General features: G+C 38.7%; 1 protein-coding gene across 7 annotated transcripts in view; it reads right to left on the bottom strand.

The window, feature by feature from the left end:
* Window positions 1–16285, bottom strand: part of INTS6 (integrator complex subunit 6) — a 111187-nt gene that overhangs the window by 52795 nt on the left and 42107 nt on the right. Inside the window, exon 1 of one of the 7 annotated variants that reach the window (XM_014548294.1) lies at window positions 8936–8953. The exons of 5 other annotated variants lie outside the window; for them this stretch is intronic. Coding sequence is in view for 1 of the 2 variants with exons in the window: in XM_014548295.1 (XP_014403781.1) it covers window positions 3401–3403 (3 nt within the window). In the remaining variant the exon portion in view is untranslated. Of the gene's footprint in view, window positions 1–3400; window positions 3475–8935; window positions 8954–16285 lie in introns of those variants that run through there. One more of the 7 variants, XM_014548295.1, reaches the window with a different exon arrangement.

Raw genomic sequence — 16285 nt, forward strand, 5'->3', positions numbered from 1 at the left:
CATGGCTTTGTCTGGAAGGATGTCCAGAAGGTCTCCCAGTCTAATTAGCATATTACCCTTTTATTAGTATAGGTATATATATAGATTTTATATTTTATATTCATATATATATAGATTCATTGAGCACCTACCATAAACATGGCATTTCAGGATTTAATAAGGATTATACTAAGCCAAATAAACAAGATTGGAGATAAAGTTTTAGCAAGCTCACTTTTAAAAAAACTGTTATAAGACCTCTGCTAATGAGGATTCTCATACATTGTTATTTACTTTTTAAATTTGCAAAATGTAAAAAATAAATAAAAGTCAACTAATAGCAAAAGAAGATTTTAAAAAATTGTATTTAAAATATCTTTAAATCAAGAACCAAACATATTTCTCCTGGCATACAACCCAACTGGCTCCTGAATAATGATCATATCAGAGCTTTCCATGAATGTCAGTATTGACTGGTTTATACCAACACTTCAGAGGTGTCCTCTTGCACTTGGATAGTCTGCTAACTGGTTCTATTTGTGAAGTAATTCAAATTATACATCCTTTAATAAGTATACTTCCCACCTTGTTTAATGACCTATTTACCTGGCTGTCTATCCTACCATTTTAAAAGAGGGCAAGAAGAGGGATCTGATTGTTTTCTATGTCTCTCTCCCCCCCACAGATAGTATCTGTCAAATGAAAGAATGAGGCCCCTCCCATTCCCACAGCATAAGGAAAGCACAAGAGCAAGAGGAGCAGAATAATGGCTACAATCAGAGCACAAGCATCTCTGTGTCCCTCCCCATCCAAGACACATACTGATGTGGATTAGACACACAAACAGGGATTCCACAGTCATGTATGTGAAACATTACCAGAACATCACAGAACTAATTAGGCCTAGTTCCAAGAGCTGGAAGTGTTGTTCTGTCCCTATGTATCTAAGCAGCTAATTATGGCCCTTGTATGTGCCCGCACATAAAGGACACAAAGACATGAGCTGCAAAACCTGCCTGACATCTAGAATAGGACTGGAGAAACAACCATCCCATATGTTGAACCCATAACAACAATTCCATCTAGCTCAGTGTACAGTACTCATAATGATAATTTGCATATGGGCATACTTCCACTAAGACCCACAAAATATAACCTCATATTCTTCACTTATTCAGAGATACAAAGAACATGACCATATATTTCTTGCAAAATTTTGTTTACCTCACACACCAAACCATCATTTTTCTTTACAGTTTAATGCACTGGCTAATACCAATGAACTTGGCACAGTATTAAGGAAGTAATTAGGTCATTATAAATATTCAATTTTTAATTGTTATCATTAGAGGCCTTTTATAAAATAAGAATGGGGATCACAAATAAAGCTATAACACAGGAATTATTTAATGAAAGGTGACACATCAAACACTAACTTTCTACCTTCAAGAACATGTAAACAAATAATTGTAATATGGGGGTGAATTAGGGAAGACTCACAGAGAAAACAGCATCTGAGTAAGTTTAAAGAATGAAAAATATACTGAGAATCTATAAACTTTTGCAGGTTACAGGGAATATATAGAGTGAAAATCATGATAAAAAAAAACATGAGGTAAGAAACAAAAAACAAACACTGGGATAAAAAACTAAATGAAAATTCAGGACTGCTGGAGGATTAAGTACAAAAAAAAAGAGAAACTGAAGATTTTAGGAAAGCCTCTAAAATTTTAATATGGGGAAATAGAGGAATAACATTCAGGGAAAGAGAACATGCAAGGAAAGAAACTGGAAACATTCAGAAAATAGCCTACTTTGGGTCAAGTTTAGAGAAAATATAGAAGATTGACAATGAATTTTTCTTCATTTGCTAGTCATTTTCTAGTCTCTTCACTCTACTAAAATAACTCACACTATTAGTCATCAATGATTTTTTTTTGGTCATTGTGGTAGATGAGTGTGGTAAAAGTGTTTCAGGCCTAAGTCTTAACACAGGCCTCACAGTTTTGTTGTCACCTCTTAGGAGCCAGCTGCCATGTAAAGAAGCTTGAACTAGACTACTGACAATGACAGATCACATGGAGAGACAGAAGCCACAGGGACAAGAAGCAAGGTACCCACACAACAGTGAGCAGCAATGGCCAGACAAATAAATAAGGTTATCTTGGGTGTTCCAGCCCCAGCTAAGCCCCCAGCTGAATGAAGCCAACCCACAGAATCTTGAGAAATAATAAACTGTTGTTTTAAACCACTAAAATTTAGGGTGACTTGTTAAATAGAAATAGGTAACCAAAGGAGTCATAAAAACAAGTAGAGATTGTTCAGATTTGGCTTTCCAGCAGCATTCAAAACTATGTACCGCTTTTTAGAAACACATTCTTCCTTTGGCTTTCACGCTGAAGTACTTTCATGGTTTTCCTCCTCTTCTCTGGCTGTTCCTCTCTCTGTCTTCTACCCAAACCCTCAAACTGCAATACCTAGCCACTAAGTGCTGCACATCCTCAAGGCTCAGTCTTAAGTCTTGGCCAATTTATGCTCTAAACCCTCATCCCGCCTACCCACAGCTTCAGTTGATATATACACTCAGATAATATTTTAAAATTTTGTATGTCCAGCCTAGATTTTTCTTCTGAGTATCAAATAATCTTCTGCCTACTTGATATTCCCTGTTGAATGGCTCTAAGGTTCCTCAAACTAACATGTTCAAAACTGAACTCACAATTTTCCTCCACCAAAAATGGTACTCTTTCAACATTTCCTAGCTCAGTGAATGGCATCATAATATATCCAGTTTTGTAAAAAGTCATCTTCCTTTCCTTATACTGCCAAATGTCAGCAAATTTGGTTGATTTAGCCTTCTAAGTATCTCTCAAAACTTGCTTCTTTCTATCTCTTCTATCATCACCAAATTCCTTGGCCAATGCAACACTGCTTGCCTAACTGGTCTTTCAGCAGCCACTTGTCTTCCTCCAAATAAAAGCCTTGCTTTTATATTGAAAACATTATTTAGGATGACCTCAGAGCCCCTGTGTGGTATCAAGCCCAACCAACCTTCTTTTCCATTTTTTTACAATAATTCCTCTTCTTTATGTCTAAGTCACTTTAGCCCTCTCCCAATCCCTCATTCTCAAGCATACTTCCTTTGGGGGGAAAAGCCTTTGAACAATCTCTCTGCCTGGTATAACTATCCTTCTACTTTTTGTGTAGTAAATCCTACTCATCTCTTTAGATCTTAGCTTTCCATGAGCTCCTTGACTAAATGTAGTGCATCCTTATTGTAAACTCTCATAGCACATATTCCTCCCTTTTGTTGGATTTATAACAACTGCAATTTCACTTTTATCTATGTGACATTTTTATTAATGCTTGTTTTGTCAAAACCAGACCTGTGGAGGCAGAGCTCCTGCTTATTTTTGCTCACCATTTGATCTCAGAGCCTAGTACAATGACTGGTTCATAGAGGAAACTCAATATACCTAAATAAATAAATGAATAGGTGGATAAATAAGGTGCCTAGATAGGCTGTGAATGATACTAAGGAACTAGTGGACAATGCAAAGCATTGAAACATTGTGAACAGTAGAAAAATATGCTCAGTGGTATGCTTTAGAACAGCGGTTCTCAACCTGTGGGTCGAGACCCCTTTGGCGGTCGAACAACCCTTTCACAGGGGTCGCCTAAAAGCATCCTGCATATCAGATATTTACATTACGATTCATAACAGTAGCAACATTAGTTATAAAGTAGCAACGAAAATAATTTTATGGTTGGGTCACAACACGAGGAACTGTATTTAAAGGGCCAGAGGGTTGAGAACCACTGCTTTAGAATAATTATTGCCATGTTATAAAAAAAATGAAGGAAACGAAGACAAGTTAGGAAGCTAATGTAATACTTTAAAAAAATCACCAGTGTAATGAATGGATGGTAACATGAATAGTAATGAAAGGAAAAAATAATAATAAAAGTAAAAAGCAAGGGACTGATACCAAAGACAATTACTGAGGAAAAAAGATAGTACAGTAAAACCTCATTATAACGGACTAATTCGGCTGAGGGGATGTCCATTAGAGCCGTAAGTCCATTATATAATAAAACAGGATTTCCAAATGCATTATGTTAAAAAATTGACAAATTAGTTTACCTGTTTATACTTCCATTTGTTTAATAAACAAAAATTAAGTATGCATGAAAAGTTTAATTAAGTAAACAGAAAGTTTTCTATGTGTATTGCTGTAATTTTAAATTTATACTGAATAGATCTAGTAAATGTGTGCATTCCCCAGTCACCTCCAGTAAACAAAGGCACACGGCTGGGGCGTGGCACACGGCTGGGACATGGCTTAGCGCATGTGAAACATCAGCCAGCACACATTAAAACTGCTGCAGAAAGTCACACCACACAACAACAGAACAAATTAGCACGCACAATGTGGTGTGATCACGTGCTAATCATTCCCCAAACACTGTTTAGGAGCGGTGACTCTTGGATTTAAATATGTAGACTATAGTTGTAGATATGTAATATTTATTTATGTCAGCAAAATTACTGAAGTGTTTTTTCCAATATATGCCTCTTTGCTAAAATTTATTAAAAATAACAGTGAAGGGGAGAGATCAACCAAAGGACTTATATGCAAGCATATAGGCCTAACCAATGGACACAAACAACAGGGGGGTGAGGGCATGATGGGGGGGGATAGGGGGTAACGTGGGGATAAGGACACATATGTAATAACTTAATCAATAAAGAAATTTAAAAAAATAACAGTGAATTAATTTAAAAAAATAACCTGTAATTTAATTATAAACAAATCTTGGTTAAAAGCATTTTAAAATTAATTTTCACATATGACATACAGACTGGAAACTTTGTCCCTTAAATCCAAAGTCTGTTAAATCGAAGCCCACAAAAGCAAGGGCTTATTATATGTACATGTCTTAAGGCCCTGACACTTTCACTACCTCTACTGTTATAGTAATGATTTAACATATTCAAAATGATGTTATAAGGTACTGTAATATATGAAGCAAGATTGAAAAAAAAACACTACAAAACTAAGTACCAAATACATACACACTAAAAAGAGATTTTTGCAAAAGTACAATAATGTTCTCAATTCTAATGTATAACTTCACATAATTGTTAAATAATATCCAAATTATTCAGAATCTAGCGTAAAACATTTAAACTAAAATAAATTATAAAGTATTAGATCAGAAAATTAACTTAAAGTGCATTGATAAAGAAACATAAAAAATATATATAGTAAAAGTTTTGTGAATCATATTGAGAGCCATTATTTTCTAAGTAACTAGGAGCATTTAATGCTTCAAGCACAAAAACATATCAACAAATTTCCTCCAGTGTATTATATTATGTCCCTATCTTCTGGAAACAGATTATAGCCCACAAAAATAATAATAACCTTTTCTTTATAATTCAAAGAAGTAGGGAGAGAAAAAAGCTTAAAGACTTCTTGTTCTTACCAAATATTAATCGAAATCAGAAAGTTAAGGGTTTCAATTAGATATCCTACATTGAATCAACTTATTTAATTCTCCAACACATCTATTACCTATAACTTATATTCTAAGGTGTATCAATTTAGTATATTTCCCCAAAATTTAACATTAATGTACACAATTTTTTTCCAACAAAAGAACATTAATTATCCACACAGCTGCACATCCCTTTCTTCTTCTATATCAAGTTTCATAGAATTCCAGTATCACAGACTGAGTCTAGGTCTTCTCCACATTGGGTCTAGAGCAGTGGTTCTCAACCTTGGCTGCACATTAGAATCACCTGGGAATCTTTTTAAAATCCTGATTTCTGGGCCTCATCCTCCAGAAATTCTGTTTCTTTGTTATGGGGTGGGGCCACAACATTAGTAACAAAGAAACAGAATTTCCGGAGGATGAGGCCCAGAAATCAGGATTTTAAAAAGATTCCCAGGTGATTCTAATGTGCAGCCAAGGTTGAGAACCACTGATCTAGAGGTTCTTCTGAATCCCTTTTGGCCCTTAGAGATTAAGCAGAACATCAGAGTCATATTTTATAGCCTGTGCTTATGATCTTGATCTCTTTGGCACCTTTACTTTGAAAACTGTAATTTCAAGGTATATCAAAGACTACTAACTGGTATTTCATTTGCATTTCTATTTGGTTAACCTTAGATTATTTTTGTATTCTCTTTATTTCAATTATAAATTAGTAGATGCTAAAAAAATTTTCTCTATGCTTTCCTTTAAAAGGTTAGCTTTGGGCAAATGTTAGACCGCTGAAAATTGTATCCCTCATCTTCTGAAATTTGGCAATTTCAACTACCTTTATTTGCATTGCCTGTTGCAAGTTAGGTGATCTAATGTTGTATTTTTGTTTCAATGCTAATTCACTATAAGGTAATAATTTCCCTAAAAAGTTTCAAAAACAATTAGGGATCCAAATTTGTCTTAAACTTCTATGAGACTTCAAATTCCAAATAGATAACAGCATTTGTAATATATGAACCATGTTTGGATTCTGATTCAAACAAAAAAACTGTGAGACAAGTAGGGAAATTGGGATATACATTGGATATTAATTTTACTTCCTAGACCCTTTCAATTTTTTGTTAAGCTATAAAGATAAATCAAATTTAAATCATTTAAATTAAAATCAATTATATTTAAAAATTAAACTTAATAAATTTTTTAAAAATCAATTAAAATGTTAGGCTACAGAACACTGCAGATACACACACACATATATAAATATATATATTTAGATAGCCTTATGTGTTAAAGATAATGCCTACAGAAATATTTATGGGTGAAATTATATAATGTTTGGAATTTACTATAAAATATTTCCCGAAAAAGTGTGTATGGAGGTAGGGGCAGAACAGATGAAACAATAATTATCCTGCAAAATGTAGACAATTATAGAATCCGAGCAAGAGCTCTTGAAGTTCATTACTTCATTTCTCCAATTTTTGTGTATTTTGGAAGCTCCATAATAAGGTTTTTTAAAATTGGACATAGGTGAGTTAATCAACACAATTAAAAATGTACACAATTATGCCTAGGCCAATGTTTCTAAGTGGTTAGAGCATAGGCCTATGCACCAAAGGGTTGCAGGTTCGAACCTGGGCAACCAATCAATGTGTCTCTCTCACATGGTTATCTCTCTCTCTTTCTCTCTCCCTCCCTCTTTCCACTCTCTCTAAAAATCAATGGGGCGAAATTACACAAAACTAAAAGCCTCTGTGGGAAGGAAATGAGAATGAGAAGGAAAGTATTGCTTTTATTACGAGTGTGCCTGTAAACAATTATTAGCCAAACTAGAGGCCCGGTGCACGAAATTCATGCATGGGTAGGGTCCCTAGGCCTGGCAGGCGATCAGGGCCAATCTGTGCGGTGACCAAGGAGTGATCAGGGGGCCCCCGCTGGCACCTGCCTTAGCTGGCCTGGTGCCACCCACTCACCGGCCCTGCCACCACTGCTGGTCACCTCCCTCTGTGGGGTGACAGGCGGGGTGATTGGGGGGCCTCCACTGGCTGGCCTGGGGCCTATAGGCTAGGGGCAGCTCCTGCATTGAGCGTCTGCCCCCTGGTGGTCAGTGCGTGTCATAGTGACAGGTCGTTCTACTGGTCGTTCCGCTGTTCGGTCGATTTGCATATTAGGTTTTTATTATATAGGATATTTATGGTGCTTAATCTGAAATGTTTTAACTCTTTTAAACAGAATATAAAAATCTCACCTGACATAAGCTGCTAGTAAAGCAAATAATTTAACCCCTGTGAGAGCTAAATGATCCATACCTACACAGTGACACAGGCAGTACCAGAAACAAGTCCATTAAAGGTTATTTCCTGGTGGAAAGCCAATTTCTCCTGATTTCAGAAATGCTAAAGAGGATAGGGAATAGATGGATAACACTTCTTAGAATTAAAGAAACAAAGAATTATCATTTGGGGGTAAAAAGGATAAGGAAACCTTGACACAAAAAGATTGATAAAATTGTCCTAAGTTATTGCAGATTCTAGAAAAAACACACACCAAGATTTAAACACACCAAGTTTTCAGGCTGGCCACACCCCCTTTAGGGTGGGGGGTCCCACTGGGGTGCCTGGCCAGTCTGGGTGAGGGGCTGAGGGCCGTTTTCAGGCTGGCCAAGCACCCTGGCGACGTAAGCTCCCAGCCTCTCCTTTTTTTCTTTTCTTTTTTATTCTGGGATTTATTTACCTTCTATAATTGAAACTTTGTTGCCTTTAGCGGAGGCCTGCGGAAAGCTTGGCTTCCTCCATCGCCAGGGGCAACCCACTCCCGCTCGCTCCAGCTCCGTGGCCACGGCTGGCTGAAAGCAGGTATCTGGGGTTTGTTTACCTTCTATAATTGAAACTTTGTTGCCTTCAGTGGAGCTCAGAGCCGGCTCCTGCTCACTCCAGCTCCATGGCCACGGCTGGCTGAAAGCAGATATCTGGGGTTTATTTACCTTCTATAATTGAAACTTTGTTGCTTTCAGTGGAGCTCAGAGCCAGGCCACGGCAGGCGGGGAACCTTGGCTTCCTCCATCACTGGAGCAAGCAAGCCTCCTGCTCGCCCCAGCTCCGTGGCTGCCAGCCGCCACCTTGGTTGGGTTAATTTGCATATAGTTGCTCTGATTGGCTTGTGGGCATGGCTTAAGGCGTAGCAAAAGTACGGTCAATTTGCATGTTTGTCTTTTACTAGTATAGGATATATATAAACACATATATATATGGTTGGTTTAACATTAAAAATTAATCAATGTAATGTACCATATTTAAAAAAAAAAAATGATCATCAACATATTCATTTAGCAAAATTCAATACCCATTCATGATTCTAAAAAAAAACAACACAAAACCTCAGAAAACTGGTAACAAAGAAAAATTTACACAATCTAAGTTTTAAAATATACAAAAAAACCTACAATTAGCATCACACTTACATGGTAAAAGGTTTCATTCCCCACCTCATCCTCTAAGATCATAAACAAAACAAAGATGTCAGTTCTCATTACCTCTACCACGTTAAGGAGAGAAACAAAGGCAGACAAAAACTGGAAACGAACAAGTAAAACTGTCTAAGTTCACAGACAACATGATTTTGTGTCCAAAGAAAAAGAAGCAATCTAGATAAAGCTATTTAATAATAGGCAAATTATTAGAAAGGTCACAGAATACAAGGTGAAAATACAAATATCAACTGTATTTCTATGTACCAGCAACAATCAAATTTGAAAGTTAAAAACTAATTTACAATACCATCAAAATACATGTGCAAAACATAAACAATGAAAACTATAAACATTGCCTTAACTGGTTTGGCTCAGTGGATAGAGCGTTGGCCTGTGGACTGAAGGGTCCCAGGTTTGATTCCGATCAAGGGCATGTACCTTGGTTGCGGGCACATCCCCAGTAGGGGGTGTGCAGGAGACAGCTGATGGATGTTTCTCTCTCATCGATTTTTCTAACTCTCTATCCCTCTCCCTTCCTCTCTGTAAAAAAATCAATAAAATATATTTTAAAAAAAGAAAACTACAAACAGTGCTGAGAAAAATTAGACTTAAAAAAATCTGAGATATACCGTGTGTAGATCAGAATAATTGATACTATGTCAGTTTACTTACATTCAAATTAACTTATAAATGCAATATAATTCCAATCAAAATTTCAATAGGCTTTATTTTAACACATTGCGTACCGCATAGAAATCTCTAAGACATACGCCAGGGACCGCACGTTTTTGGGCAAACTGCACATTATTTAAATCATCATAATGCACTTTAGGTGTTGTTTTTCAATAATTATAACATTTTTATTTACAAAAACAATTAAACAATTAAAGTTCCTAGTACTTTTTTAACGTATGGTACTGCGTAAAACATTTTCCTCTATGAAGAGGGACCAAACAAAATTTACATAAGTATCTAGATTCGCTCCTTTTACCATGGGTGTGAAAAACGAGAACACTCGTGAGCGGTCCTTAACAGATGGCGCACGAAACATGAGAAAACTCCTGAGCAGTATGAAATGTGTTAAAAAAATTAACAACCAGATTCTAAATTATTATGAGCCCTAGCTGGTTGGCTCAGTGTATAGAGCATTGGCTGCAGATTGAAGGGTCCTGGGTTCGATTCCAGTCAAGGGCACATACCCAGGTTGTGGGCACGATCCCCAATGGGAGGTGTGCAGGAGGCAGCTGATCAATGATTCTCTATCATCATTGATGTTTCCATCTCTCTCTTATCCCTACCTCTCTGAAATCAATAAAAATATTTTTTTAAAAATTTTTTAAATAAATTTATATGAAAACTCAGAAGGATCTAGAAAAGTCAAAATTTTGAAAAAGAAAAAGTTGAAGACTTAAACTGACTCCAAAACTTAAAAAGTTACAGTAGTCAAGACAATGTTGTACAGGCAAAAGACACAGAGATCAACAAAACAGAATAGAATGTCCAGAAATAGATACACAAATATGAGGCTAACTGACTTTCAACAAAGATGCCACCCAATTCAATGGGGAAAGGACTATCTTTTCAACAAATGGTACTGATACAATTAGTTAACGATGTGCTAAAAAATGAACCTCAATACTTTCTTCCCATCATACATAAATATTCTAAATGAATCATAACCCTAAAATTAAGAGCTCATACCATAAAACTCCTTGAAGAAAATACAGGAGAAAAATATTAACCCTGGCTTAGGCAAAGATTTCTAAAATAGGGCACAGAAAGCAAACTATAAAAGAAAAAATAAATTGGAAACATTTCCTCTTCAAAAGACACTGTAAAAAATGAAAAGGCTGGGAGAAAATATTTGAAAACATGCATCCCATAAAGGACTTGTATCCAGAATATGTAAAAGAATTTTGTAACTCAATAATAACAAGACAAACAACCAAGTAAAAAATGGGCAAGAGATTAGAACATTCACTTCACCAAAGAAGATATACAGATGGCATATAAGCACATGAAAAATGTTCAACATCATTAACAATTAGGGAATGCAAACTAAAACCAAAATGAGATACCACTACACACCCACTATATTGTCAAAAATTTTAAAGTCTGAAAAAAATTCAAGTGTAAAGCACCTAGAACTCATATATTTCTGGTGGGAATATAAAATAGTACAGCCACTTTAGTAAATAGTATAGCAGTTTCATATAAAGTTAGATATACACTTACCCTATGAGTCATAAACTGTGCCCCCAGATATATACCCAAAAGAAATGAAAACGTATTTCTACAAAAGGACTTGTATACCAATGTACACAGTGGCTTTACTCATAATGATCAAAAAAGTGTGTGTGGGGAGGAGGGGGGGGAACAAATGTTCTATCTGGTGAATGGATAAGCAAATTGTAGTATAGCTATAAATGGAATACTACTCAACAATAAAAAGGAATTATTGATATATGCAACAATATGGATGAATCTCAAAATCATTAGACTAAGTGAAAGAAGCCAGACACAAAAGACTAACATACTAAAACTACACACAGAGAGAGAGAGAGAGAGAGAGAGAGAGAGAGAGACAGAGACAAATCAAGTGGTGGCAGGGTACAGTGATAAGAGAACTTTTTGGAATGACATATCCTATATAATAAAAACATAAAATGCTAAGTGTCCAGTTGTCCATTCAACCAATCAAAGCATAATATGCTAATGATACACTAACACTGCTCAACTGCTTGCTATGATGTGCACTGACCACTAGGGGGCAGACAGTTGACCGGTTGACCAGTTGCTTTGATGTGCACTGACCACCAGGAGACACATGCTCTGACCTGTAGGTTAGCTTACTGCTGGGGTCCGAACAATCAGGACTGAGAAAGATGGGTCGGACACACCCTGGAGCCCTCCTATGATCCCGCCTCAGCTGGCCAACCTCCCGTGTCCCTCCCCGGTCCCTCTCCGGCCCCGATCGTGCACTGGTGGGGTCCCTCAGTCTGGCCTGCACCCTCTCACAGTCTGGGCCAACCTGATCCCACAGGCCAGGTTGAGGGACCCCACTGGTGCACAAATTCGGGCCTCTAATATTTTATATTGTTACTAGAGACCTGGTGCATGAAATTCGTGCACAGAGGGGGAGAGTGTCCCTCAGCTCAGCCTGCACCCTCTCCAATCTGGGACCCCTCGAGGGATGTCCGACTGCCCGTTTAGGCCCGATCCCGGTAAGATCGGGCCTAAACGAGCGGTCGGACATCCCTCTCACAATCCAGGACTGCTGGCTCCCAACCGCTTGCCTGCCTACCTGCCTGATTGCCCCTAATCGCTTCTGCCTGCCAGCCTGATAGCCCCTTAACCACTCCCTGGCAATCTGATCGACACCTAACTGCTCCCCTGCCGGCCTGATTGCCCCTAACTGCCCACCTCTGCCGGCCCAGTCACCCCTAACTGCCCTCCCCTGCAGGCCTGATTGTGCCCAACTGCCCCCCCTTTCAGGCCTGGTCCCTCCCAACTGCCCTCCCCTGCTGGCCTGACCACCCACAACTGCCCTCCCCTGCCGGTCATCTTGTGTCCACATGGGGGCGGCCATCTTGTGTGTTGGAGTGATGGTCAATTTGCATATTACCTCTTTATTATATAGGATTGTGCTGTTAATAACATGATGCTTATATTTGTCAAAACTCATCAACTTTTATACTTGAAATTGCTATATCTTATTGTACATAAATTATAGCTAAACAAATGAAAGAACAGCAACAAAGGAAATACAAACTAATTCAAATTTTGAGTACCATATACTTAGTGGCCAAAAAAAAAAAAAATGGGGGAAGAAAGAAAAGGTTCTGGGATACATATGCCATTTAATTTAGAGTCTGGTGCCGTAAACTATTACCATGTTACCTCTGTCTCCTTTCTAAGAGTAACTCATTCTCAATCTTTTCCATGGGACACAAAAGATGTGCATATGTACACACATACACACACTAATTGGAAATACTAGACTTAAGTCTTAGGAAGGTAATCAACTATGTATCCTGATCTCTCCCACTTAAGATGACATAAAATGAAAGCACCAGAGTAGCTTCATTATAAAGGATACTTGAAGTACTTTAAACTGTTATTAAAAACTAGAGGCCCAGTCCATGAAAATTCATGCACTGGAGCTGGGGTCCCTCAGCCTGGCCTGCCCCCTCTCACAGTCCAGGAGCCCTCAAGGGTGGGAGGCAACCAGGTGATCAGGGGAAGGCAATGCCTCCATCACACCTCTGCTGCTGCCACTGCTGGCAGCACAAGCCTCAGCCGGCCCTGGTTACCTGAGCCTCGGGTGGCCCTGGGCGGCTGGGCAGCTGCCATCCAAGGCTTGCTTGCGCCTCAGGCTGGCCCTGAGCAGCTGGGGGGCTGAGGGGACTGGGGGGTCTCTGGAGGCAGGCATGCAGAGCGGCCAGGCATGCAGCCTTGCTGCACTACTGCCACCCAGGCAGGGCTGCGGGGACTGGGCGCCACCATCTTGTGGCTGTAGGTGCCGCCATCTTTGAGGACGGGACAGTCAATTAGCATATTCTTTCCTTATTGGCTGTGGGCGCTGCCATCTTTGAGGGCGGGGCAGTCAATTAGCATATTCCCTCTTTATTGGCTGTGGGTGCCACCATCTTTGAGGGTGAGGCAGTCAATTAGCATATTCTCTCCTTATTGGCTGTGGGTGCTACCATCTTTGCGATGGCATGAGGGTCAATTAGCATATTCCCTCTTTATTAGATAGGATACTTTACTTGCCTGCCCTCACGTTCTTTGCTCCTTCCCACAGGCTGAAATTCAGGCGTAGTGTTGAACTAGGATATGTTGTAAAACTAATATTAACCACGCAGATAAAAGCAAAGACAGCAAGAAAACAGAAGGAACTTGAGCACCCAGACAATAACTTAGAGCAGATGCGGTCTTTGATGTGAGAGAAAAAGAAGCTATCTTTTTTAAGTCACTAATACTTTTGTCCTAACTATAGCAGCTGAACAATATCCTAAAAAATACCATGCCAGCTTTCAGAATCCTTGAAGGTTCAACTAGATGCCTGCGAATTTGTTTTGCTTTGCAGAAAATATGTATTCAAAGAGGCACTGTATGAGCATTAAAGGCAGGGAAGCACATATTCTAATCAAATTAATGCTAAATGCGTTTGTAATTTTATAAATGGAAAGTTGGCAACTCCAGGATCAAGTCCCACCCAATTACTCAGATTTGACAGGATAATGTAGATGGAAAAGCTTCAAATAAAATTTTAACATTTTTTTAAATCCTCACCCATTGATTTTTTTCAGATAGTGAAAGGAGGAGAGAGAGCAAGCGAGTGTAAGGGGGGGGGGGTATTGATGTTAGAGACACCAATTGATTGCCTCCTGCATGCACCCTGACCCGGGCCAGGTTGGAGATAGAGCCTGCAACTGAGGTCCTTGGGCTGAGGCTCTTAACACTGAGGGAAAATTTTAACATTTTCAGTGAAACTGTGTATTTTTAAATCTCCTTCCTCAGATATCATATAGCCTTAGCTCTTACTCATAACAAATATAATAACAAACAAAACCATATAACTAGAATTGGGCCCTTATAGATTCATTTCAGTTCCCTACTTCCCAATAGATTTAAGAATAGTTCTAAGACTCAAGATTTAGTCCTTCAACTTCCTGCATCTCCCTAAGGTTCTATACCGTTTAATAAGCATGATCCTCAGTTATTTTTATGGTTATTTAAAAAAAAAAAAACAGTTTAAAATCCAAGGATACCCAAACTGAAATTATTAGGTCAAGAAAAGATATATGCAAGAAATCTGCCTATCCCAGAATCTGCTGCTTGGGATTAGAGAAAAACCAATGCACTTTGTTATATAGCACCTTTATATTTCTGTCTAGTATAAAAGTGTTATTAAAAAGAAGATATGTACTGAATGCCAAGAAATTGTTCACTTTAAAATTATTTTTATGTGATGTGAATTTCACTTCAATAAAAAAAAATATATAAACCTTAACAAAAGTCAAGTCCTTTACCAACTGTTAAGGAAAAATCCAAGAACAACAAAGATGAAGGAGACAAAAGATAAATGATGATGATGGTGGATCAATTCAGAATCTCATATCCAGAAAGAAAAAACAGAGACATAGAAGGGAGAAAAATTGTCAAAGAAATAATAACATTTCTAAAACTTAAAGGATATGAGTTTTTACTGCACAGATGGGGGAGGGTAGAGGGTCGGGGCTAGTTTGCCTACATTAAGTGACAGGCAAATAAACTAAGATCAAGAATTAAAACAAAACAAAAAGCCAAAGGCAAACCAGGAGAGTGTAAACCCAAAAGCCACAACATACTTGAAGAGTATTCATGCCCTGGCCAGGTGGTTCAGTTGGTTGGAGCATCATCCCATACACCTAAGGGTTGCAAGTTCATTTCCTGGTCAGAACACATACCTGGGTTGCAGGTTTGATCCCCTGTTAGGGTGAGTATGGGAGGCAGCTGATTTTCTCTCTCTCTCTCTCTCTCTCTCTCTCTCTCTCTCTCTCTCTCTCTCTCTCTCTCTCTCTCTCTCTCTCTCTCTCTCTCTCTCACACACACACACACACACAAAGTAACAGCATTTAAAAAAAAGAGTGGTCAATAGTGCTGGCAAAACATCATGATAGAGAAAAATTTTAAGCCAATTATTGGATTTGGAAGACGAGAGTCATTAGTGACTTTATTAAGAATGACCTTATTAATATTAAGTTAAGAATGTTACAATCAGAAGCCAGATTATAATTACGGGTTAAAAAGGAGGTGGGGAAGCCCAGCTGGTGTGGCTCAGTGATTGAGCATTGAACTATGAACCAAGGGGTCATGGTTGGAGTCCCAGTCAGGGCACATGCCCGGCTTTTGGGCTCGATCCCCATAGGGGGCATGTAGGAGGCAGCCAATCAATGATTCTCTCTCAGCATTGATGTTTCTATCTCTTTCTCCCACTCCCTTCCTCTCTCTGAAATCAATAAAAACGTAATTTTTTAAAAAAAGAAAGAGCCCTAGCCAGTTTGGCTCAGTAGATAGAGCGTCAGCCTGGGGACGGAAGGGTCCTAAGTTCGATTTCAGTCAAGGGCATGTACCTCGGTTGCAGGCTCCTCCCTGGCCCGGACCCGGGGCACGTGCAGGAGGCAACCAATTGATGTGTTTCTCTCAGATAGGTATTTCTCTCTGTCTTTCCCTCTCTCTAAAAATCAATGGAAAATATCCTCAGATAAGGGAAGGAAGGAAGGGAGGGAGAGAGGGAGGGAGGGAGGGAGGGAGGGAGGGAGGAGAAAGGGGAAGGGAAGGGAAGGGAAGGGAAGA

This window comes from Myotis brandtii, unplaced genomic scaffold (assembly GCF_000412655.1).
Source record: "Myotis brandtii unplaced genomic scaffold, ASM41265v1 scaffold500, whole genome shotgun sequence".
Classification (NCBI taxonomy): domain Eukaryota; kingdom Metazoa; phylum Chordata; class Mammalia; order Chiroptera; family Vespertilionidae; genus Myotis; species Myotis brandtii.